Consider the following 26,198-nt stretch of genomic DNA (forward strand, 5'->3'; position numbering starts at 1 on the left):
AAACACTTTAGGGAAGTGATAAAGGAACGAGAGGTACAGGCCACTATGGACAGGTATGTTGTGCGAAAGAAGTCCAGTGACTCTGAAGCTGGTCCTAGTGGCATTAAAAGAAGAAGGGAAGTAACCCCAGAAAAGGACTCGACACCTCAAGTCTTAATGGAAGGGGATTCCCCTTCTAAACACTAACACTCTCTCTCCCCTCCTCCCATCCCATCAATCATCACCAGATCTTCAATAAAAGTAAGTGTCATGTAATTGTGCATGCCTTTTTCAGTTTGTATTAAAATTAACATTTCATGTGGTAAAAATTTTTTTTTTCATACTTTTGGGTGTCTTGCACGGATTAATTTGATTTCCATTATTTCTTATGGGGAAAATTCATTCGCATACCGATCATTTCGCATAACAATGAGCCCTCTTGCACGGATTAAAGTCGCTATGCGGGGGTCCACTGTATGAACTAAGCTGGCAGACAGCATGGGCTGTCTGTACAGACAGCATGGGCTGTCTGTGCAGACAGTACAGGCTGTCTACATATTCTCGGCCACCTACCGCGCGTCGTCCCGACGCGACAATACTGGTGGTAAAAGAAACTCGGTCTCTCTCGCGTAGGCACAGGGCACAGAACACAAAATAAAAACATATACATGTATATACATATGGACATGAAAAAAAAAACTTCCTACAGGGAGGGAAGAAAAAAACATGTGGAGTGTGCTAAACATTGTTGTCAAAGGCAGTGAGCATCGAAGTGCATCACTGCACGCCTTCCTGCATCTGGACAGATACTGCAACACGGGAGACATCGCTGCGGCTGAGCTGTGACATAACAGGGTATGGTCTCCTCTGGAACGGTGAAGCAGACATCGTAGGAGTCGCTGCAGGTTTCACTCAACCTGGGGCATGACATGCTGGTGCCCTCGAGTGAGGCGTCGACAAAACTCGGCAACTGGGCAGGACTTCTGGCAAGCGACTCAGGAGGACACTTCTCGACTGGTACTGTTGCTGGGCTGTCACTGCCGGCGAGCGTGGAGTGAGTCGTGGCAGAGACGACTGGGCAAACATCTGGGAGTCGTAACATCATACACCAGACTGCAGTGAGCGAGCTAGCAGTTAAAGTGACATCTTCTTTGTGCAGGCTGCTCACTGAAGCTTGTGACACGCGGCTGACACAGCGCCTGCCGACAGGGCTAACTGCAGCTTGACGAGTGTCATTCTCTCGGCAGATGGAGTTACAGCAGAGGTTAGTCTAAGCATCCCCAGACTTGTTTCTCTACATATAACTGCACTCTGAAGGTCTGGAGGTGAAGTGAAACAAATCTCGATGGGAATCGTAGCAGGTACAATTCTGCAGAACATCACGAGCGATGAGCATAAAAGCTTTCTGTACAAGAGGGCTCGGTCACTCGGGGGCTGAGTAAATCAGCTGTCAAACGCACTGGTCACATGGGTGACTTAGCACAGTGGTGCTACTCAGGTCTGGCTCAGACCTCACTGGACACACAGAAACTACACACACCCGTGGTACATGCGGTACAACATGGCTTAAACTAGCAAATGATGCTTTTCTGTGCATAAAACTGACACTAAGACATATACTAAAATGTGAGAACACTGACTGAGAGGAATTAATTAACACACGACATATATCTTCTCTCAATCTTCTCGACAATACTGAAATAATTACTAGAAACACTTGATGTGACATCATGTGATGTCGCGAGGTGACGTCAGCCGCACTGTGACGTCAGCAGACATCTCGAGGTGACGTCAGGCAGACATCGTGACGTCATGAAGTCTGGCAGCATCGTCGGTGACGTCAGTGTGATGCGGGCAGCAGACCACAGCATGAGGCCTGGGACATCTGGTAACTCACGTGGCTGGTAGATCTACGTGACACTTTGCCTCCATAGATAAATTTTTTTGTTTCCACTTATACCTCAACGCACCACTCACCTTTTTTCCTTCATCAATTCTATGATTAACCTCATCCTTCATAAATCCATCTGCTGACACGTCAACTCCCAAATATCTGAAAACATTCACTTCTTCCATACTCCTCCTCTCCAATTTGATATCCAATTTTTCTTTATCTAAATAATTTGATACCCTCATCATCTTACTCTTTTCTATGTTCACTTTCAACTTTCTGCCTTTACACACACTCCCAAACTCGTCCACTAACCTTCGCAATTTTTCTTTAGAATCTCCCATAAGCACAGTATCATCAGCAAAAAGTAACTGTCAGTTCCCATTTTGTATTTGATTCCCCATAATTTAATCCCACACCTCTCCCGAACACCGTAGCATTTACTTCTTTTACAACCCCATCTATAAATAGTACATGAAACAACCATGGTGATATTACACATCCCTGTCTAAGACCTACTGTCTAAGACCTACCTGAGCCTCGCCTACCTATCCCATATACTTGCCACGTCTGCCACATTCCTCCCCTATCCACTCTATCATATGCCTTTTCTAAATCTATAAATGCAATATAAACTTCCCTACCTTTATCTAAATACTATTCACATATATGTTTCAGTGTATACACTTGATCTACACATCCCCTACCCACTCTAAAACCTTCTTACTCATCCACAATCCTACATTCTGTCTTACCTCTAATTCTCTCAATAACCCTACCGTACACTTTTCCTGGTATACTCAGTAAACTAATTCCTCTCTAATTTTTACAGTCTCTATTGTACCCCTTCAATTTATATAAAGGAACTATACGTGCTCTCTGCTAATCCCTAGGTACCTTCCCCTCTTTCATACATTTATTAACCCTTTCAGGGTTTCTGACGTACTAGTACGCCTTACGCACCAGGGTTTTTGACGTACTAGTACGCCAAAATTCTAGCGCATTCAAATCTAGGGAGAGAGCTGGTAGGCCTACATATGAAAGAATGGGTCTTATGTGGTCAGTGTGCACAGTATAAAAAAAATCCTGCAGCACACAGTGCATGATGAGAAAAAAAAAACTTTGACAGTGTTTTTGGTTTAACCCTTTGAGGGCCGACAGGCCCTCTCCGAGACTCGTTCTCAGGGTCAACCAAATTTAAAAAAAAAAAAAAATTCTAATGAAAACATAGAGAATATTTTCCCAATCATAATGACACCAAAAATATGAAATTTGATGGAAAACTTACGGAATTATGCTCTCGCGAAGTTAGCGGTCTCGGCGATGTTTATGGATCAGCGATTTTGCCCACTTTGAGCCTCATTTTCGGCCAGTTCCACTGTACTAGTCGACAAAAAACATGAATATTTCGCTAGAACTCCATTTTTTCTATTGAATGAGTGCAAGAAACCACCCATTTACCAATTTCAACTATCCAGTACAGTGGTCAGAATTTAGCAATTTTGCCAATTTCACACAAATTTCAAAAGATGCCAATTTCCAAATTGGGTCCAGAACAAACAAGAAATACATTCCTGGCACTAAAATGACATTTCCTCTGGTCAATAGTCACGTCTCAAGGCCCCTCTTACATTCTTTTGCTTTCCACTTTGAATTTTTATTCTCACAAAAAATACCATACGAAAATACAGTGCAAAGTCGCTGTTTTATTCCAAAAAAAACGGTCAAAGTTTTTTTTTTCTCATTATGCACTGTGTGCTGCAGGATTTTTTTTATACCGTGCACACTGACCACATAGACCCATTCTATCATATGGAGGCCTACCAGCTTTCTCCCGCTAGATTTGAGGGCGCTAGAATTTAGGCGTACTAGTACGTCAAAAACCGAGTCGTAAGCCGTACTAGTACGTCCGAAACCCTCAAAGGGTTAAAACAGCAAATTTGCACTGTATTTTCGTATGGTATTTATGATGGTATTCTAGTTTTCCTGGTCTCATTTTATAGAATGGAAAACATATTACAGAAATTAAGATGATTTTGATTGGTTTTACAATGAAAAGTACCTTGAAATTGAGCTCAAAATAGCAGAAATCTTTGATTTTTGCCAAAGTTCAAAAGTAAACAAATTGTTGAGAATTTTGGCCTTACCTGCTGTGTTTTTTATAACTATATATAATGAACACTTAGCTGATAAATGACAGCAAATCGTCTACACAGCCGCCCCTGCAGACGAGGTCTAGAAGCTGTCGAAACCATCACAACAGTGGGCTGTCAAGAGATACAATTTGTAAGTATAAATTACCCCTAGGGGGTGTTATGCCAGCATATTTCATTCGATGATGGCTGACGAAATACCTACTTGTTTGGACTCAAAAGTCCACACCTTACTGCCGATTATAGGTTGATTACAAACTCCTTGTGACTCAAGAATTGCGCAATCCCCCGATCTACAAGAAATTCGTAACATACCTTGCTCTTTGTAACGTGAGCTATGGTGTTCTCAACACCTTCGACAGATATCGGTGACTTGATAGAAGCTGAAGTGTCCTTGGATGTCCACGTCTTCCATTGTCTAGGAAACGCACACTGGTACACTATGTTCCACAAGATTTGTCTTTATTGTTCACAATGTATCACAAGAGAAGCTGATCACACTTCTCTTAAGTGTTTGTGCTAGAGACACTTTGTTCACACTAACGCACAGATCTCCTGGCGTCAGTGTCACTCTCCCTAGAGTCAAAGATAGTCTGCCAGACGCCACAGCGCTCCATGCCGTCACTGCCCCCAGCACAAAAAAAAAAACGCTGACCTAGTACCTTGCATCCTTGTCACCTCCTCGATGAAGCAAAGCAGAATGTTTGTTTCTTGCTGTCTTAATCATAGACAACAATGTACACTATCTTTACTATGGTAATAAAGTGGGAGCAGGATTTTCCTTAATTGTCCTGCTAAAGTAAGAATGTATTGTCTCTTATAAAAATACACTTTGCAACACCGCTGCAAGGAGCAGAGGTCACTTGACTACGTGGCATAGCATCTGTGATCAATTACTCACTCTAGCAGTAAACAAGACGCTCGCCCCTTCTGAGTGGCCCCTCAGGGCTGAGAGGGCTTGGCCCCTCAGGGCTGAGAGGGCTTGGCCCCTCAGGGCTGAAAGGGCTGAAGGGGGCTGATACCCCCCTCCTGGAGAAAATTTCTCCACATAAATCATGCTACGCGTCCAATACACGTCAACTGGTGAGTCTGATATTCTTTCACAAGTGCGGTGATATAATTTATACCATTTCTACACAAATGCAGTAGTCTGCATAACAGTAAATCTTCTATTTTTTTTGAGAATAAAAATTCCAAGTGGAAAGCAAAAGAATGTAAGAGGGGTGTGGGGATGTGACTGATGAACAGAGGAAATGTTATTTTAGTGCCAGGAATGTCTTTCTTGTTTATTCTGGACCCTATTTGGAAATTGGCATCTTTGAAATTTGTGTAAAGTTGGCAAAATTGCTAAATTCAGACCACTTTATTGGATAGTTGAAATCAGTAAACGGGTGGTTTCTTGTACTCATTCGATAGAAAAAATGGAGTTCTCGCAAAATAGTTACGATTGTTGTCGACAAGTACACTGGAATTGGCTGAAAATGGGGCTCAAAGTGGGCAAAATCGCCAATGCGTAAACATCGTCGAGACCGCTAAATTCGATTTCCATCAAAGATTTCCATCAAATTTCATACTTTTGGTGTCATTGTGATCAGGAAAAGATTCTCTATCTTTTCATGAGAATTTTTTTTTTTTTTTTTTTAAATTTGTCGACCCTGAGAACAAGTCTGGGAGAGGGCCTGTCGACCCTGAGAACAAGTCTGGGAGAGGGCCTGTCGACCCTGAAAGGGTTAAATAAAAATACCAGCCACTCTAACACTGTATTTCCCCCTGCTTTTAACATTTCTGTCATGATCCCATCAGTTCCAGCTGCTTTACCCCCTTTCATTCTACGTAATGCCTCACTCACTTCCCCAACACTCACATCCTGCTCTTCACTCCTAAAAGATGGTATACCTCCCTGGTCAGTGCATGAAATTACTGCCTCCCTTTCTTCGTTGACATTTAAAAGTTCCTCAAAATATTCCCGCCATTTATCCAATACCTCCATCTCCCCATCTACTAATTCCCCTACTCTGTTTTTAACTGACATGTCCATTTGTTCCCTAGGCTTTCTTAACTTGTATAACTCCAAAATTTTTTCTTATTTTCATTAAAATTTCTTGACAGTGCCTCTCCCACTCTTATCATCTACTCTCTTTTTGCACTCTCTCACCACTCTCTTCACCTTTCTTTTACTCTCCATATACTCTGCTCTTCTTATAACACTTAAGAACATAAGAAAGGAGGAACACTGCAGGAGGCCTGTTGGCCCATACTAGGCAGGTCCTTTACAATTCATCCCACTAACAAAGGTCTTGAAGGAAGAAGCTTATTATAACGTCACATTTAGTTTTGGTGTTGTGTTGAGAGTAGAAGTGAAGATCCTGCTGGTTGGTCGGTTTTCGCTAAACTTTTAAAACGTAACTTTTACAACATAGCTGAATCTCTTGCCAGGAACTTCTCCAGCATTGTCCTAAACAGCAACAAACCTACTATGCTTTGTAAAAACCTCTCATAAGCTACCCTTTTCTCTTTTATTACACCCTTTACTTCATCATTCCACCAATCACTCCTCTTTCCTCCTGCACCCACCCTCCTATAACCACAAACTTCTGCCCCACATTCTAATATTGCATTTTTAAAACTATTCCAACCCTCTTCAACCCCCCCACTACTCATACTTGCACCAGCCCACCTTTCTGCCAATAGTTGCTTATATCTCACCCGAACTTCCTCCTCCCTTAGTTTATACACTTTCACCTCTCTTGTACTTGTTGTTGCCATTTTCCTCTTGTTTCACCTACCTCTTACTCTAATTGTAGCTACAACTAAATAATGATCATATATATCAGTTGCCCCTCTATAAAGATGTACATCCTGGAGCCTACCCATCAACCTTTTATCTACCAATACGTAATCTTACAAACTACTTTCATTACGTGCTATATCATACCTTGTACATTTATTTATCCTCTTTTTCATATAATATGTATTACTTATTACCAAAACTCTTTCTACAAATAGCTCAATTAAAGGCTCTCCATTTTCATTTACCCCTGGCACCCCAAATTTACCTACTACTCCCTCCACAACATTTTTACCTACTTTAGCATTGAAATCCCCAACCACAAGTACTCTCACACTTGGTTCAAAACTCCCCACGCATTCACTCAACATTTCCCAAAATCTCTCTCTCTCCTCTACACTTCTCTCTTCTGCAGGTGCATATATGCTTACTGTAACCCACTTTTCACAACCAACCTTTATTTTACTCCACATAATCCTTGAATTGATACATTTATACTCCCTTTTTTCCTGCCATAGCTTATCCTTCAACATTATTGCTACTCCTTCTTTAGCTCAAACTCTATTTGAAACCCCTGACCTAATCCCATTTATTTCTCTCCACCGAAACTCTCCCACCCCCTTCAGCTTTGTTTCACTTAACCCTTTGAGGGTCCGTGCCATAGATCTACGGCTATACGTTGAGGGTCCAAACCGTAGATCTACGCCATGAGCTCATTCACTCTGATAAGCTGTGAGCGGTAAATTTGGGCCTAGATATGAGAGAATACAGTGGACCCCCGCATAACGATATTAATCCGTTCATGAGAGCTCATTGTTATGCGAAATTATCGTTATGCGAATGAATTTTCCCCATAAGAAATAATGGAAATCAAATTAATCCGTGCAAGACACCGAAAAGTATGAAAAAAAATTTTTACCACATGAAATATACATTTTCCTACACACAAAGAGAAGGATACATGCACAATAGTAGAGTAGTACATGCACAGTATATATTGTGCTTGTACTACTCTACTAAATGAAGAATAAATGACACCTTTATTGAAGATGCAGCAATGACTGATGAGACACTGTGTCCTGGGAGTGCCTTTTCCTCCTGAGTACTGTAGGCCCTGTTTGGCATTTTCTTCCAGAACAGGCCTTATCACACTGTGTATGCCACTACGATTCTTAAATCTCTCAAACCAACCTTTGCTGGCTTTAAATTCACCAATATGAGCACTGTTTCCTGGCGTTTTTCCCTGTTCACCTGGGTGTTAGTCGACTGGTGTGGGTTGCATCCTGGGAGACAAGATTAAGGACCCCAATGGAAATAAGTTAGTCTTCGATGACACACTTTTTTGGGTTATCCTGGGTGGCTAACCCTCTGGGGTTAATTGTTTCTTGGTATTCTCAATAAGCCACACCAACAACGGTGCTACAGCAGCAGCAGCAGCTGACAGTGCTACAGCAGCAGCAGCAGCTGACAGTGCTACAGCAGCAGCAGCAGCTGACAGTGCTACAGCAGCAGCAGCAGCTGACAGTGCTACAGCAGCAGCAGCAGCTGACAGTGCTACAGCAGCAGCAGCAGCTGACAGTGCTACAGCAGCAGCAGACGGTACTACAGCAGCAGCAGCAGCAGCTGATGGTGGTACAGCAGCAGCAGCTGATGGTGGTACAGCAGCAGCAGCTGATGGTGCTACAGCAGCAGCTGACAGTGCAGCAGCAGCTGACAGTGCTACAGCAGCAGCAGACGATGCTACAGCAGCAGCAGACGATGCTACAGCAGCAGCAGACGGTGCTACAACAGCAGCAGACGGTACTACAGCAGCAGCAGACGGTACTACAGCAGCAGCAGCAGACGGTACTACAGCAGCAGCAGCAGACAGTACTACAGCAGCAGCAGACGGTACTACGGCAGCAGCAGCAGCTGACGGTGCTACAGCAGCAGCAGCAGCTGACGGTGCTACAGCAGCAGCAGCAGCTGTCGGTGCTACAGCAGCAGCAGCAGCTGACGGTGCTACAGCAGCAGCAGCAGCTGACAGTGCTACAGCAGCAGCAGCATCAGCAGTTGACCATGGTACCACAGTATTTCGATAATATTTCTCACCCTTTTTACCACAGGGTTGGCACTAGAAGCTTTCTTGGGGCCCATGGTCACTTATTTTGCAGATAAAATCACCAAAATCACTGTAATAATACAAAATATTACGATTGTATGCTTGGATGTTACCGCGGAGGCTGGCTTGTAAACAATGCCACCGGCGGAACATGTGAGGCTGGCTCAGGCCGCACATTAGACGCGTCTCGGACAAACAGCGTTGAGCAGGTTTTTTAGCGGCATGCGAGGCAAAATCTTAGCGATAAAATGTATCGGTATGCGGATTTAACGTTATGTAAGGCCAACGGTATGCGGGGGTCCACTGTACATCTATGTGGTATGTGCGCACCACATAAAACAAATCCTGCAGCACACAGTGCATAATGAGAGAAAAAACTGAGACCGTAATTTTTTATTAAAACAGCGACTTTGCAGTGTTTTTTCGTATGTTTTTTATAGTTGTATTTGCAATTTCTTGGTCTCATTTGATAGAATGAAAGATATATTACAGAAATAGAGATATTTTGATTGATTTTAGTAATGGAAATGGGCTGAAACTGAGCTCAAAATAGCAGAAGTGTTAAATTTTTGCCGATGTTCAAGAGTAAACAAATGATCCCACACGTCTAATACATGCCAACTGGTGGGTCTAATATACATTCACAAATGTGGTGATATTATTTATACAATTATTACAGTATTGCATAACAGTAAATCTTCTATTTTTTGGTTTGAATAAAAATTCATTACGTGAATAAAAAATCAAAATGGAATTCATTTGTAAAGCCTGAAAACGTAACTAATGAACAGAGGAAGTGTTAGTTTGGTTCCAGGAATGCCTGCATTGTTTATTCTGGACCCTTTTTTCAAATTAGAATATTTTGAACTTTGCATTAAATTGGCCAAATTACCAATTTCTGGTCACTATTTTGTAGTCAAAACAGTTGACTTGGCGATTTCTTGTGCTCAATCGACAGAATAGAAGTAATACTAGTGAAATAGCTAAGAATTTGGTCGACTGGAGTAATATAATTAGCCTGAAATGGGAGTCAAAGTCGGCAAAATCACCGATGCATAAATATCGCTGACACATCAAAATTCACGAGAGCATAATTTCGTCAGTTTTCCATCAAAGTTCGTACTTTGTTTTATTACCTCCAGAAAAAGATTCTCAACCATTTCACAAGAAAAAATAACAATTATTTTTTGAAAATTCTTGGACACTGGTGTGCACTTTGAAATTTGGCCTTTGGACCCTGAAAGGGTTAAGGGAGGGGCGAGCCTTTTTCCAGTTTCAGGAAATTAAAATTGAAAAATTATGGAAAAAAATTTTTCTTACTGAAAAATAGTACAAAATTCTGGCAACATTTTGATGTAATCTGCTTGTTTCTATCGTATTTATAAGTATGTTTTTCATTAAATGTAATTTTTTTTTGTTGCTGCTGTCAGCAAAAATACATGTTGGTAATTAGTGTTTTTTTTTTTCTCCCAAAATTACGATTTTTATGATTGTTTCATTGTAAATACTCTGGCTAGTGTGGAGCGCGATCAGTGTCTATCTTAGTAGTCGTCAGGCTGTCAACAAGCAAGGAGGGGTGCAACACGCTCAGATTTAGCATGCGGTAACTGTAGGGTTTCACACCAAACAAAATCAATAATAAATCAGAAATAAGTTATTGACACTGTAATCCATATCCTGCAATAAATATTGATAGAATTGTCATGATTTTTGCAGATGTTATTGAGGAATGATGGTTCTACAAACACCCACAGTGGATTTGTGATAGTGTCTATAGCTTTGTTTTTAATGATTTTTTTATACACAAAAAACAATAAAAACAAAATTACTAACTTCAGCATTTTTTTTATGGAATCTTCTGACGTTATCGCTAAACTGCTCTGGGTCATTATTAATCTAGCCTTTATCTTTCATCTAATGTCAAGTAGAGCATTGTACATCTTCCCAATTTAGCCATTTGACTGTTTTGGTTGTATATATGTATACATCTTAAGAGCCACCGTTTTTGACGTATATATACTCATAAATTTTAGCGGCTTCAAATCAAGCAGGAGAAACCTGGTAGGCCCACATGTGAAAGAATGGGTCTGTGTGGTCAATGTGCACCATATAAAAAAATCCTGGAGCACGCAGTGCATAATGAGAAAAAAAACTGAGTTTTGTTTTTTTAATGAAAATGCCGACTTTGTGGTCTATTCTCATTTTCTTGGTCTCACTGGATAGAATGGAAAACATATTATAGAAGTAGAGGTGATTTTGATTGGTTTTACTATAAAAAGAACCTGGAAATGGAGCTCAAAGTAGGGGAAATGTTTGATTTTTGCTGATGTTGAAAAGTAAACAAATGATGTCATTGTCCAATAAATGTCCAACTAACCATTCTAATATGCAGTAATGAATGGGTTGACATTATTTGTGCTATTATTACAGTATTGCAGTAGTCTGCATAACAATAAATCTTCTATTTTTTGTTTGAGTAAAAATTCAAAATAGAAAGCAAGAGTAATATCAGAGGGGCCTGGAGACATGACTGATGAACAAAGAAAATGTTATTTTAGAGCCAGGAATGTCTGCATTGTTCATTCTGGACCTTATTTTGAAATTGTCATATTTTTTAATTTTCGTGAAATTGTCCAAATTGCCAATTTCTGACCACTTTATTGGGTAGTTGAAATCGGTAAATGGGCAGTTTATTGTACTCAATCGATAGAAAAAAATGGAGTTCTAAAGAAATAGCTATGAGTTTGGTTGACTGGCACAATGGAATAAGCCGAAAATAGGGCTCAAAGTGGGCGAAATCGCCGATTTGTAAATATCGCCGAGGGTGTAATTCCGTCAGTTTTCCATCAAATTTCGTTTTTTTGGTGTCATTACAATCGGGAAAAGATTCTCTATCATTTTATAAGAAAAAATAATTTTTTTTTTTTTTTTGAAGTTTTGTGACACCAGGAGACACCTCAGGATTGGGGGTTGAAACAGTCAAGGGGTTAAGCTGCTTAACCCTTAAACTGTCCAAACGTAGATCTACTTTTTTTCAACATTTGAAAGTATGTAAAAAAGTAGATCTTTTTTTTTACATTTGAAAACATATAAAAAACTTTGATTTTTTTTTTTTATATTTGAAAATATGTGAAAAAAACGTTGATCTACTTTTGGAGCACTACACATGTGAACGTAGATCTGCTTGGACAGTTTAAGGGTTAATTCACAGTCACAATCCCATTGGAATCTGATACAAAAAAAAGAAGTTGGTGATTCTGCTCGCCCCTCCCTTAAAGCCAGGACATCCAGCTTCTTCTCATTTATAACATCCACAATCATCTCTTTCTTATCATTCGCACAACATCCACGCACATTCAGACATCCCACTTTGACAGTTTTCTTCTTATTCTTTTTAGTAATCATTACAGGAAGAGAGTTTACTAGCCCATTGTTCCCGGCATTTTAGTTGACTTACAACACACATAACTTACGGAGGAAAGATTCTTATTCCACTTCCCCATGGATATGAAAGGAAAAGTAATAAGAACAAGAACTAATAAGATAAAATAAAAAAAAGTCAGATGAGTGTGTATAAATAAACGTGTACATGTATGTGTAGTGTGACCTAAATGTAAGTAGAAGTAGCAAGACGTACCTATAATCTTGCATATTTATGAGACAGACAAAAGACACCAGCAATCCTACCATCATGTAAAACAATTACAGGCTTTTGTTGTACACTCACTTGGCAGGATGGTAGTACCTCCCTAGGTGTTTGCTGTCTAGCAACCTACTACCTTAGCATCATGCATGTACAAATAATTTGAGACTGAGATGAAAATGTTTTGAATTCATCATGTTAGGAGTTTGGAATACTTGTGGGATTCTGTGGATGGCCTAGTGAGGCCATCATGAACAGTTCACAAGAAATTTATCATGTTTCCTCTTGAAGATGGAAATGTGTTGGTAATTTTCCTTATAAAGAGAGGGAATTGAAGTGCCTTGCAACCCTTAAGCTTGTTCCAAGGTTTTACTAATTTTGTTTTAAAATGTCAGCAGTTTCCCACCGAGGCAGGGTTACCCAAAAAGAAAGAAAAAACTTTCATCATTCAACACTTTCACCATCACTCATACACTCATACATAATCACTGTCTTTGCAGAGACACTCAGATACAACAGTTTAGATGTCCCTCCAAGCTGCCAATATCCCAAACCCCTCCTTTAAAGTGCAGGCATTGTATTTCCTACTTCCAGGACTCAAGTCCAGCTAACCGGTTTCCCTGAATCCCTTCACAAAATATTACCCTGCTCGCACTCCAACAACTCGTCAGGTCCCAAAAACCATTTGTCTCCATTCACTCCTATCTAAGACACTCAAGTACTCTTGCTGGAAGTCCAAGCCCTTATAATTGTCAGAAAAACGGCTTTCACACAGCGTATATTTTGCTATTTAGTTGAAGTGAGCTTCATTTAATACAAAAACTATTTTTATCCACAGGAAGTGAGCCTTCACAAAGATGGACTCGTGCGAGATACTGTTTTGGAGTGCTATGCTTGTGCTGTCAAAAATGTGTTTGTGCTTGGCTTTATCCCTGCCAAAGCAGAATCTGTGGTTGTTCTTTTATGTCGACAACCATGTGCTGCACAGAGTTCTCTCAGAGATATGAATTGGTAAGGCTTAAGATGACATTAAATCCATAATCCTTTTTTACCCTAAAATCTCCACAGATGCCTCATTGCACCACCCACCTTTTTTTTCTCACCTATGGTTCATCTCATTTTTCAAAAAACCATCTATTGACAAGTCTATTACTAAATATCTGAATACATTTGTGTTATCCATACTACCTCCCTCTAATCTGATATCCAATCTTTCTGTGCCTACATTTTTTTTGTTTTTCTCATAACCTTGCTCTTTCATTCTTTTATATATTTATATGCCTAAGTAAAATACTGTATTTTCTGGCATATAAGGCATGCCTTTTTTTCCCCAGAAAAGGTTTTGGGAAGTCACCCTGTACCTTATATGCTCAAGGTCAGAGTCAAGGGTAGGGTAAGCTTTGAGTTATGTTTTAGCATTAGTAAGAGGGTAATTAGCCCTAGAATATGATTGCTGATTTACCGTTAAGATACTTTTGTTGTGCGCCTTATACGTATTCTGAAAAATACAGTACGTACTTAAGAAGCCTTTAATCGTATTTCAAACATACAATTATGAAAGCTAGTTATTTATCCTGGTATGAATGCAGCAGACTGTTTTTTGTAATTATTTTTGATTCATTTTTGATCCCTTATGCTGAGCATATTTGTGCTTTGGGTACATTGTTACTTTGGGCATTTTGTAATTTTTTTCTATTCAGTGAGTACAGCTGGGTAGCATGCCACGTTGTGGCTAGCAGCTGAAGGGTTGAACATCAACCAGTACTTACATTGATTGACACATGGACTTAGCATTTCACAGATACAGGTCCGCCATCACAAATCCGGCAATCAGTTATTCGGTTCCTTCAGTTATTCGGCACTAATTTTGGCTAGCATAATTTCAAATTTCCAGGGTCGCCACACCAACCTGCTGGTACTGTTTGGTGGCGCATAAGTCATTCCAATTTCTTTATCTCCATTTATTGTTTTAACCTGCTTACTTTTAGCCCTAGCCATGGCTCATTATGTAAAGCACCTACACAGTACATTATCCATTAAAGATAAGGTGGCTTTGAAGCCACTGTCGGTTGCCTTGAACTCAGTCTCGTGAAGCACGAGAATATGCTTTATTATTACGATAATATCACACTACAGCTTATTTGCCTATCACAATTGATCTAATATGACATAATGAGCAATATAAATAACATAAAACATGTTAAATACTCTTGAATAAATAATATTTGGCATAATACCGAGCAGTTCGACGGAGGTATGAAGAGGATGTGGTATACAAATACCATTCTCCTATCCCTGTCTTGGGGCTTATATTAGAGAAAACGGAGTATAGCACAGGACTAACTGTGATATAAGTAAGTAAGTAAGTAAGTAAGTAAATTTATTCAGGTATACACAATACAGTTACATAGAATTATCATACATAGCAGCATATGTGTAGAGAACCTAGGATAACCCAAAAAAGTCAGACAGAGTGACTTATTTCCATTGGGGTCCTTTTACCTTATTATTATAAAGGTTATAATATTTTCTTATTATTCTATAATGAAGATAACATCTTATTATCATACTAAAAAGACTATCTACTACACGAGGGTCATTAAGACTATCTACAATACGAGGGTCATTAAGACTATCTACTACCCGAGGGTCATTACGACTATCTACAATACGAGGGTCATTACTAGGGATAAGGTAAAATTTACACGTATTTTAGCTAAAAAATAGAAAATCATTCCCTTCCCTTTCTGTTGCTTCATTCATCAGACACTTTTTGGCAGTCTTCTTGAACTGGTTCAAGCTATGACTGGCCTTGACATTTGTGGGTAGTCTGTTCCATTCCTTTATTGCTGTACAATAAAAGGTGTTTGAAGCCTGGCCACTGACTGTGGGTACTACAAAGTTGTGCTCTCTCCCCCTAGTACTATGATTGCTTTGGTTCCCAACCTTGACAAAATTGACAGCAAGATATTCTGGACACTGTTCGTGAGCAATTTTATAAACATGATTTAGCTTCAGTTGTTTTACTCTGTCTTCAACATTCAGCATATCCAACTGCTGTAATTCATCCTGGCCTACATGTTCTCGTACTGCACCATAAACCTGAAACAAAAAAGTTATTTTCTCTATATAGATTATCACACATAGCAGCATGTGTGTAGAGAACCTAGGATAACCCAAAAAAGTCAATGTGGCTTATTTCTAGTACCTGGCTTGGGTTAGCCATGTATGATTTTTGGTAAATATTTGATTCCCAGCCAGGGTAGAAATATTAGGGGTGTTTCTTCACACCTGTTGTCTATGTTTATTCATCAGTAAATGGGTACCTGAGTGTTAGCCGACTAGTGTGGGTGTTATCCTGGGAAACTGACCTAATTTTCTTGAAATACTCTGCATAACAAGCGGCTTTCTATATAGTAGTATGTCACTGATGTCAGCTAGGCCTGTATACCTTGTATATGTACGTGTAGTAAATAAAATATTATTATTATTATTATTATTATTATTATTATTATATTATTATCTCGTTTGTTGGGTTATCTTATTGAAACTTGGGCAATGTATGATGGAAAGATACTTCTTAACGTACTCCAAAAATGAAAAACATCAGTCCATAAATAGCGGAGTTCACTTCTCAGCCATTAGCGGCCGCTTAGCGGTATATTTTTGTATGGTTTTTATGGTTATATTCTCATTTTTTCGGTCTCATTTGATAGAATGAAATATATATTACAGAAATAGATATGATTCTGATTGTTTTCGTGACGAAAAGTACCTTGAAATTGAGCTCACAGTAGCAAGAATGTTCTATTCTTTAGCGAACCTCAAGAGTAAACAATACTTCCGTCCAATACTTGTCCGCCTGCCAGTCCAAATTCCAATACGGAGTTGAGAATGGGTTGACATTATTTATACAATTATTACAATAATGCAGTACTCTGCATAACAGTAAATCTACTATTTTTTGTGTATAAAAATTCCAAATGGTAAGCAAGAGTAATACAGTGGTCCCTCAATAATCGTCCAGCCTGAAAGTCGTCCATTTCGGAAATAGTCCCATTATTTTGTCAAAACATTGGCTCGCAAATGGTCCGAAACTCGCTAATCGTCCTTCATCCTGGATGCGTACTCACGCTCTGAGCCGCCTCGGCCTCCCTTCCCAGCCAGTGTGCCATTGTTTACCAGTGAGCGACGATCCCCCTCACGTGTTCATACGAAATATTTCATAATACTATTCCATTCATTTTAGTGCTTGCAAGTGCTAAATAAGCTACCATGGCTCCAAAGAAAGCTCCTAGTGCCAAGCCTTTGGTAAAGAAGGTGAGAAATACGATTGAATTTAAGAAAAACATCATTGAACAATATGAAAGTGGCATGTGTGTGGGCAAACTGGCCAGGATGTATAACAAATCCCGTACAACCATATCTTCCATCATAGCCAAGAAAAAGGAAATCAAGGAAGCTGTTGTTGCAAAGGGGGTAAATATGCTGACAAAAATGAGATCACCAGTACTTGAAGATGTTGAGAAGTTGTTATTGGTGTGGATAAATGAGAAACAATTAGCAGGAGATAGTCTTATGACGTCACTTATTTGTGAAAAGGCTAGGCAGTTGCATGACGATTTGGTAAAGAAATTGCCTGCAACTAGTGGTGATGTGAGTGAATTTAAGGCCAGCAAAGGCTGGTTTGAGAGATTTAAGAAGCGTACTGGCATACACAGTGTGATAAGGCAGCTCAGAATCTTGCTGCAGAGGAGGAGGAAGAGAGATGGAAGAAGGTGCCTTCTTCAGAAATTAAGGAGATTTTTGAAATGTGGGGTAAGATGGAAAGATTTATGGAGAAACATCACCCTGAGAAGGATGTTGCAAGCCATGTTGGCAACATGTACAGTGACAGAGTCTTGGCCCATTTTAGGGAAGTTTTAAAGAGACGCCAGAAACAGAGCTCTCTGGACAGTTTTTTTTGCGAGACAGGACTCCAGTGACTCTCAAGCTGGTCCTAGTGGCATTAACCCTTTGACTGTCGCAACCCCCAATCCTGGTGTCGCAAAATTTAAAAAAAAAAAAAATTATTTCTTATGAAATGATAGAGAATCTTTTCCCGATTGTAAAGACACCAAAAAAAAACGAAATTTGATGGAAAACTGACAGAATTACGCTCTCGCGAAGTTAGCGACTTCGGCGATATTTACAAATCAGCGATTTCGCCCACTTTGAGCCCTATTTTCGGCTAATTCCATTATTCCAGTCAACCAAACTCATAGCTATTTGTTCAGAACTCCATTTTTTCCATCGATTGAGTACAAGAAACTGCCCATTTACCGATTTCAACTACCCAATAACATGGTCAGAAATTTGCAATTTGGCCAATTTCACGAAAATTAAAAAATATGACAATTTCAAAATAAGGACCAGAATGAACAATGCAGACATTCCTGGCTCTAAAATAACATTTTCTTTGTTCATCAGTCATGTCTCCAGGCCCCTCTGATATTACTCTTGCTTTTTATTGTGAAATTTTATTCAAACAAAAAATAGAAGATTTACTGTTATGCAGACTACTGCAATAATTGTAATGTAATTGTAAAAATTACATCAACCCATTCATGACTGCATATTAGAATGGCTATTTGGACATTTATTGGACAATGACATCATTTGTTTACTTTTGAACATCGGCAAAAATCAAACATTTCCCGTACTTTGTGCTCCATTTCCAGGTTCTTTTTATAGTAAAATTAATCAAAATCACCTTTATTTCTATAATATAGTTTCCATTCTATCAAATGAGACCAAGAAAACAAGAATACAACCAGAAATACTATACGAAAATAGACCACAAAATTCGGCATTTTAATTAAAAAAAAACGGTCGGAGTTTTTTTTTTCTCATTATGCACTGCGTGCTCCAGGATTTTTTTTATATGGTGCACACTGACCACACAGACCCATTCTCTCACATGTGGGCCTACCAGCTTTCTCCTGCCTGATTTGAAGCCGCTAGAATTTATGAGTATATATACGTCAAACACGGTACCTCGTAAACGTATATATACGGCCGCGACAGTCAAAGGGTTAAGGAACAGAGAAGAGAAGTAACCCCAGAAAAGCACTTGGTAACTGAGGTGCTGATGGAAGGGGATTCCCCTTCCAAACAGTAATTCAATGTCTCTCCTCCTCCAGTCTTCCATACACTAAGAAGAATCGCCAATAAAGGTAAGTGTTATGCTGTTAATGTTTCATTCATCATGTCCCATTGTATTGTTTATGTACCATATCTATATTTCGTGTAAAAAAAAATTTTTTGTTTTAATACTTCTGGGTGTCAGGAACGAATTACAGTGGACCCCCAGTTAACGATATTTTTTCACTCCAGAAGTATGTTCAGGTGCCAGTACTGACCGAATTTGTTCCCATAAGGAATATTGTGAAGTAGATTAGTCCATTTCAGACCCCCATTACAGTGGACCCCCAGTTAACGATATTTTTTCACTCCAGAAGTATGTTCAGGTGCCAGTACTGACCGAATTTGTTCCCATAAGGAATATTGTGAAGTAGATTAGTCCATTTCAGACCCCCAAACATACACGTACAAACGCACTTACATAAATACACTTACATAATTGGTCGCATTCGGAGGTGATCGTTATGCGGGGGTCCACTGTAATTGGATTTACATTATTTCTTATGGAGAAAATTGATTCGAAAATCGTCTATTTCGATAATAGTTCCACTTCCAGGAACGGATTAAGGACGATAATTGAGGGACCACTCTATAAGAGGGGCCTGTAGCTGTGACTAATGAACAGAGAAAATGTTACATGTATTTTAGTGCCAGGAATGTCTGCATTGTTTATTCTGGACCCTATTTTGAAATTGGCATTGTTGAAATTTGTGTGAAATCGGCTAAATTGCCAATTTCTGACCACTTTATTGGGTAGTTGAAATAAGTGAATGGGCAGTTTCTTGTACTCAGTTGACAGACTAGAAGTAAATAAGTTTATTCAGGTATACACAAATACAGTTACATAGATTATCATACATAGCAGTGTATGTATAGAGAACCTAAGATAACCCAAAAAAGTCAAAAGTGACTTACTTCCAGTACCTGGCTTTGGCTTGCCATATGTATATGATTTTTGGTAAATATTTTTTTTTCTCAGTTGTTTGTTGGGCAATCTCATTGAAACCTGGGCAGTGTATGATGGAAAGATGCTTCTTAACGTACAACAAAAATAAAAAAGTCGGACGATAAATAAGGGAGTTCACTTCTCGGCCATTAGCTGCCTCTTTGCAGTATATTTTTGTATGGTTTTTATGGTTGTATTCTCATTTTTTGGACTCATTTGATAGAATGGAAGATATATTACAGAAATAGACATGATTTTAATTGCTTTCATGATGAAAAGTACCTTGAAATTGAGCTCAAAGTAGCGGAAATGTTCGATTTTTGCCGATGTTTAATGAACTTTGTGTAAGTCAAGTTGGCTAATTTTATTAAGTGTATTGTAACATAACCACTCTGTAATCCGGCAAACTCAGTAATCCGGCACACTACAGGTCCCAATGATGTCAGATTAGTGATTGTCGACCTGTACCTAATTAGTGTCAGAACAAAGATTGGCTGTGAAATCACAAGAACTACTACAAATTGTAATTATCAGAATATAAAAATTATATAAATTAAAAAGAATGAGAGAGAAAAGGTATATTGGCAACACTTCTGCAAGCCGCAGTACTTCATGTTGCCATCAGGTGAGTAACAAGCACCGAATTTACGGCTTTATATCTCCGTAAGTACTGACTCTTAATTTTTTTTATATACAGTGTATTACTGTATTTTATGTAAAAAAAATGTCCTCTTTACAGTGGACCCCCGAGTTTCATGATTAATCTGTTCCAGAGAGTCTGCTGAATGGCGAAACCATTTTCCCCATAAATAATGGAAATCCAGTTAATCCGTTTCAGACACCCAAAAGTATTAACAAAAAATATTTTTTTTTTTTAAGATTAAATATAGATTTACAGGCAGTTAGCAAAAAAAAAATTTTTTTAAGATTAAATATAGGTTTACATGCAGAAAACAATGACAAATAAATATAAAGCACTAATAAAATGGATAAATGAACATTTAACATCACACTTGCCCTTATTGAAGACTTGTTGGTGTATGGCAGACAGGTAGGAGGCGATATGGAGATACATTTATTATGCTTCAATGTGACGCTAATATCATCTCTATGGCTTATTTATCTATCTATCACAATTCATCTAATATGACATAATAAACAATATTAATAACATAGAAGCATGATATATACTCTAGAATTAATAAAATGTCATAATGTATGTGAGGAGTAAGTGGTGGTGGTGGTGGTGTTGGGTTTGAGGGTCACTGAGAGAAGCCGTACATATTAGTGGTAGTGGAGGTGGCAGCAGAAGCCACCACCACTATTCACACTGAAACAATGTACGTAATTTATAAATAAGAAATGTTTACACTTGGAGATGTTAGTTTAATGAGTTTGATGGAGGAGATGCTGGCAGAGGTTTCTGGTGGTGGAAGATAGCAGGGCGGTGTATGTTCAGTGGCCCTATACACCACCAACAACATTGAAGAGTTACTTTTGTGTCGTTTTTCTACCGCTTAACTTATTTGCTACACTGTTAATGCTACACTTTATCGCTGGCTGGCGCTATAGCCTTTATCGACACCCGCTGCTTTAGTGTTGTACATATCGTAGAATCACTGAATCACTGAAGAAGGCACATTCTCCCCTCTCTCTCCCTCCTCCACTTTTGGTACTTTGCTAAGAGTTTTTTCTTGAATTCTGTTGTGATTCTTTCCTTTGGGCCCATGGTGGCTTATTAAGCAGTTGCAAACACAAAAATCAATGGATTATTATGAAATAATGAACCTGTGGGGTAATGGTCACTTACAAATCATGCCACACTGACTCTCTGAATGTTGTGTGGGAGCCTTTGTGTACGCCTGGCCACTACCAGATGGACAGATGCGTCCCGTACAACGAATGTATCGTGAGGCTATATTTTGATGAAAAAAGTTGCCGAAAGTCTAATTTCACGAAAGCCACGGCTGCCGAAACTCGGGGGGGTCCACTGTATTTAAATTTTTTTTTTTCAGAATATTCAGTGTGCTGAGCGAGAGAATGTAGATCTATGTTTGGACAGTTAAAGGGTTAAATGTCGATGAAGAAAGGGAGGCAGTAATTTCATGCACTGGCCAGGGAGGTGTAACCATCTTTTAGGAGTGAAGAAGAGCAGGATGTGAGTGTGGGGGAGGTGTGTGAGGCATTACGTAGAATGAAAGGGGGTAAAGCAGCTGGAACTGATGGGATTATGACAGACATGTTAACAGCATGGGGAGATATAGTGTTGGAGTGGTTGGTATTTTTGTTTAATAAATTTATGAAAGAGGGGAAGGTACCTAGGAATTGGCAGAGTGCATGTATAATTCCTTTATGTAAAGGGAAGGGGGACAATAGAGTTTGTAAAAATGATAAAGGAATAAGTTTACTGAGTATACCAGGTAAAGTGTATGGTAGGTTTATTATTGAAAGAATTAGAGGTAAGACAGAGAGCAGGATTGCAGATGAGCAAGGAGGCTTTAGAATGGGTAAGTGATGTGTAGATCAGGTGTTTACATTGAGGCATGTATGTGAATAGTATTTAGATAAAGGTAAGGAAATTTTCATTGCATATATGGATTTAGAAAAGGCATATGATAAACTGGATAGGGGAGCAATGTGGCAGATGTTGGAAGTGTATGGAATAGGTAGTAAGTTACTAAATGCTGTAAGGAGTTTTTATGAGGATAGTGAGGCTTGGGTTAGGGTGTGTAGGAGAGAAGGAGATTACTTCCCAGTAAAAGTAAGTCTTAGACAGGGGTGTTTTATGTCACCTTGGTTGTTTAACATATTTATAGATGGGATTGTAAAAGAATTAAATGTTAGGGTGTTGGGGAGAGGGGTCGGATTAACTTATGGGTTCAGGCCAAATAAAAACACAAATGATGCTATTATACACATGCTAGAACTAATCTACACCACTCTCGAGAAAAAAGAAATCCCACTGGGAATCTTCATTGATTTATGTAAAGCTTTTGATACAGTTGACCATGATTTATTGCACATAAAATTAACACACTATGGTATAAGAGGGCACTCCCTCAACTACCTAAAGTCATACCTTAGCAACAGAAGCCAGTATGTGTACACAAATGGAGCTATCTCTTCTACACAACCGATAACAGTTGGGGTCCCACAGGAAATTTCCTTGGCCCACTTTTCTTTTTCATTTACATAAATGACTAATAAAGTTGGTAGAATTACTGACAATATGTAAAGTAAAAGGACACAAGTGCAACTAATGTGACATTTTTATTGTGGCAACGTTTCTCTCTCTTGGAGCTTTGTCAAGCCGTTGCAAACAGTACATGGACACAGAGAGTGTATATAGGCTCAGAGTGAGGTTCAATACTAGTGGTAGTAGTAGTGAGATAAGTTGTAGTAGTAGTACTACGATATGTTAGAACAATTAACTCTTGTAAAAGAGTAAAAGATGAGTGGTGCATTGAGGTATCTTTGGAGACAAAAAAAAACGTTATCCATGGAGGCAAAGAAGGGAATGTACAAGAGTATAGTGGTACTAACACTTATGTGGGTATGATGCATGGGTTGTACATGCTGCAGCTAGGAGGAGGCTGGAGGCAGTGGAGATGTCCTGTCAAAGGGCAGTGTGTGGTGGAAATATTATGTAGAGAATTTGGAGTGTGGAAATTAGGAGGAGGTGTGGTATTACTAAAAGTATTAGCCAGAGATCTGAAGAGGGGCTGTGGAGGTGGTTTGGTCATTTAGAGAGAATGGAACAAAGTAGAATGACTTGGAGAATGTATAAATCTATTAGGGAAGGAAGGTGGAGTAGGGCTCGTCCCCAAAAAGGTTGGAGGGAGGGAGTAAAGGAGGTTTTGTGGGCAATGGTCTTGGGCTTCCAGCAAGCTTGCATGAGTGTGTTAGATAGGAGTGAATGGAAACCTGATGAGCTGTTGGAGTGTGAGCAGAGTAATATTTTGTGAAGGGATTCGGGGAAACCAGTTAGCCGGACTTAAGTCCTGGAAATGGGAAGTACAATGCCTGCACTTTAAAGGAAGGGTTTAAGATATTGGCAGTTTGGAGGGATGTCTAAACTGTTGTATATGAATGCTTCTGCAAAGACAATGATTATGTATGAGTGATGGTGAAATTGTTGAATGATAAATTTTTTTTTTTTTTGTCATTGCCTCGGTGGGAATCGATCGACGTTAAAAAAAATACATATTAAAAAACAAATACATAATCTGTTCATTCATAAGTAGTTTACACTTCCACTGTTTTTTTTTTTTTTTACCATCATTCATTTAGTAGCTGTCTCATCAGAAGTGCGCGCTCACAATTATTTAAACTGCACCATCGCCACCTTTCATTCCAATGTGCTTTTTGTATCGTTAGTTGATTAACCCTTGAACTCCGAATACTTCGAATTTTTTTTTTTTAAATTAAAGAGGGCAATTTTCTGTGTATAGTAAGACCAAAAAAAAAAAATTTTTTTTTTAGGATCAGTGTTTACTGAGATAAAGACCGCAAAGTTGGCACTGTATGCTCACCTCACGGCAACATGGAGTCCTGCCGCTTGCAGAAGTGTTGCCGATATACCTTTTTTTCTCATTTTTATTTTATAATTTATATAATTTTTATGTTCTGATTATTACAGTTTAGTATAATAGTTCTTGTGATTTCATAGCCAATGTTTGTTCTGACTCTAATATTAGGTACTGAAATAGTACTCAGTCACAATCAAACTGACATGTGTACATTTTCACCTGGCTTGGTCATTTACTATTGTCTAGAAATACTACATACAAAGTGTTTATAGGTCCCAGCAATGTTTTAGAAATGCTGGAGTATATATGAAACTCCTTGAAGCACAGTGTAAGACAAGTGTCACTCCACTGCTGACAGTGCAGCAGTGGAGTGACAAATGATGATCGAGCACTGCTCCAGGGAACCCTGGCTTTATTTGTTTTCACTGTCACACATAAACATGTCTGTCTGTCTAGCTTTGTCTGCTTATCTGTCTTTCTGTCTGCCTATATGTCTCTGTCCTGTCTTCCTGTGTGTCTTTGTCTTTCTGTCTGCTTGTGTGTGTGTGTGTCTTTCTGTCTGCTTGTCTCTTTGTCTCAGAGAGTGGCTTATGAATCAACAGGTATTACACACGATACAGAGTCGTCACGTCTGATTCCTGATCAAGTGAAAATGCATATTACTTGCCAGTCATGCTTGTTATGTCTTATATCACAAGCACAGCATAGCACTTTGTGTGGATTTTTTTTTTTTAGCAAGTCGGTCATTTTCCACTGAAGCAGGGTGACCCAAAAAGAAAGAAAATCCCCAAAAAGAAAATACTTTCATTGTCATTCAACTCTTTCATCTCACTCACACTTAATCACTGTTTTTGCAGAGGTGCTCAGAATACAACAGTTTAGAAGCATATACGTTAGCCTTCCAAACTGCCAGTATCCCAAACCCCTCCTTTAAAGTGCAGGCATTGTACTTCCCATTTCCAGGACTCAAGTCTGGCTATATAAGAATAACCGGTTTCTCAGAATCCCTTCACTAAATACCCTGCTCACACTCCAACAGCGCGTCAGGTCAGGTTATCCTAGGTAATTTACACTATGTATGATAACTGTACTTATGTGTACCTGTGGATAGGGGAGCAATGTGGCAGATGTTGCAAGTATATGGAATAGGTGGTAAGATACTAAATGCTATAAAGAGTTTTTATGAGGATAGTGAGGCTCAGGTTAGGGTGTGTAGAAGAGAGGGAGACTGCTTCTCGGTAAAAGTAGGTCTTAGACAGGGATGTGTAATGTCACCATGGTTGTTTAATGTATTTATTGATGGGGTTGTAGAAGAAGTAAATGCTAGGGTGTTTGGGAGAGGGGTGGGATTAAATTATGGGGAATCAAATACAAAATGGGAATTGACAGTTACTTTTTGCTGATGATATTGTGCTTATGGGAAATTCTAAAGAAAAATTGCAAAGGTTAGTGGATGAGTTTGGGAATGTGTGTAAAGGTAGAAAGTTGAAAGTGAACATAGAAAAGAATAAGGTGATGTGGGTATCAAATTATTTAGATAAAGAAAAATTGGATATCAAATTGGGGAGGAGGAGTATGGAAGAAGTGAATGTTTTCAGATACTTGGGAGTTAACGTGTCGGCGGATGGATTTATGAAGGATGAGGTTAATCATAGAATTGATGAAGGAAAAAAGGTGAGTGGTGCGTTAAGGTATATGTGGAGTCAAAAAACATTATCTATGGAGGCAAAGAAGGGAATGTATGAAAGTATAATAGTACCAACACTCTTATATGGGTGTGGAGCTTGGGTTGTGAATGCAGCACCGAGGAGGCGGTTGGAGGCAGTGGAGATGTCCTGTCTAAAGGCAATGTGCGGTGTAAATATTATGCAGAAAATTCGGAGTGTGGAAATTAGGAGAAGGTGTGGAGTTAATAAAAGTATTAGTCAGAGGGCTGAAGAGGGGTTGTTGAGGTGGTTTGGTCATTTAGAGAGAATGGATCAAAG

At 39.1% G+C, this 26,198-nt stretch overlaps 1 protein-coding gene across 2 annotated transcripts in view; it reads left to right on the forward strand.

Annotated features, from left to right (window-relative positions):
- Nucleotides 1–26,198, forward strand: part of Upf1 (Upf1 RNA helicase) — a 168,429-nt gene that overhangs the window by 33,041 nt on the left and 109,190 nt on the right. For both annotated transcript variants that reach the window (XM_070083022.1, XM_053772040.2), the window contains exon 4: nt 13,394–13,566. In XM_070083022.1, the coding sequence (XP_069939123.1) occupies nt 13,394–13,566 (173 nt within the window). The remainder of the gene's footprint in view (nt 1–13,393; nt 13,567–26,198) is intronic.

The sequence above is a fragment of the Cherax quadricarinatus genome, chromosome 8 (assembly GCF_038502225.1).
Source record: "Cherax quadricarinatus isolate ZL_2023a chromosome 8, ASM3850222v1, whole genome shotgun sequence".
Taxonomy (NCBI): Eukaryota; Metazoa; Arthropoda; class Malacostraca; order Decapoda; family Parastacidae; genus Cherax; species Cherax quadricarinatus.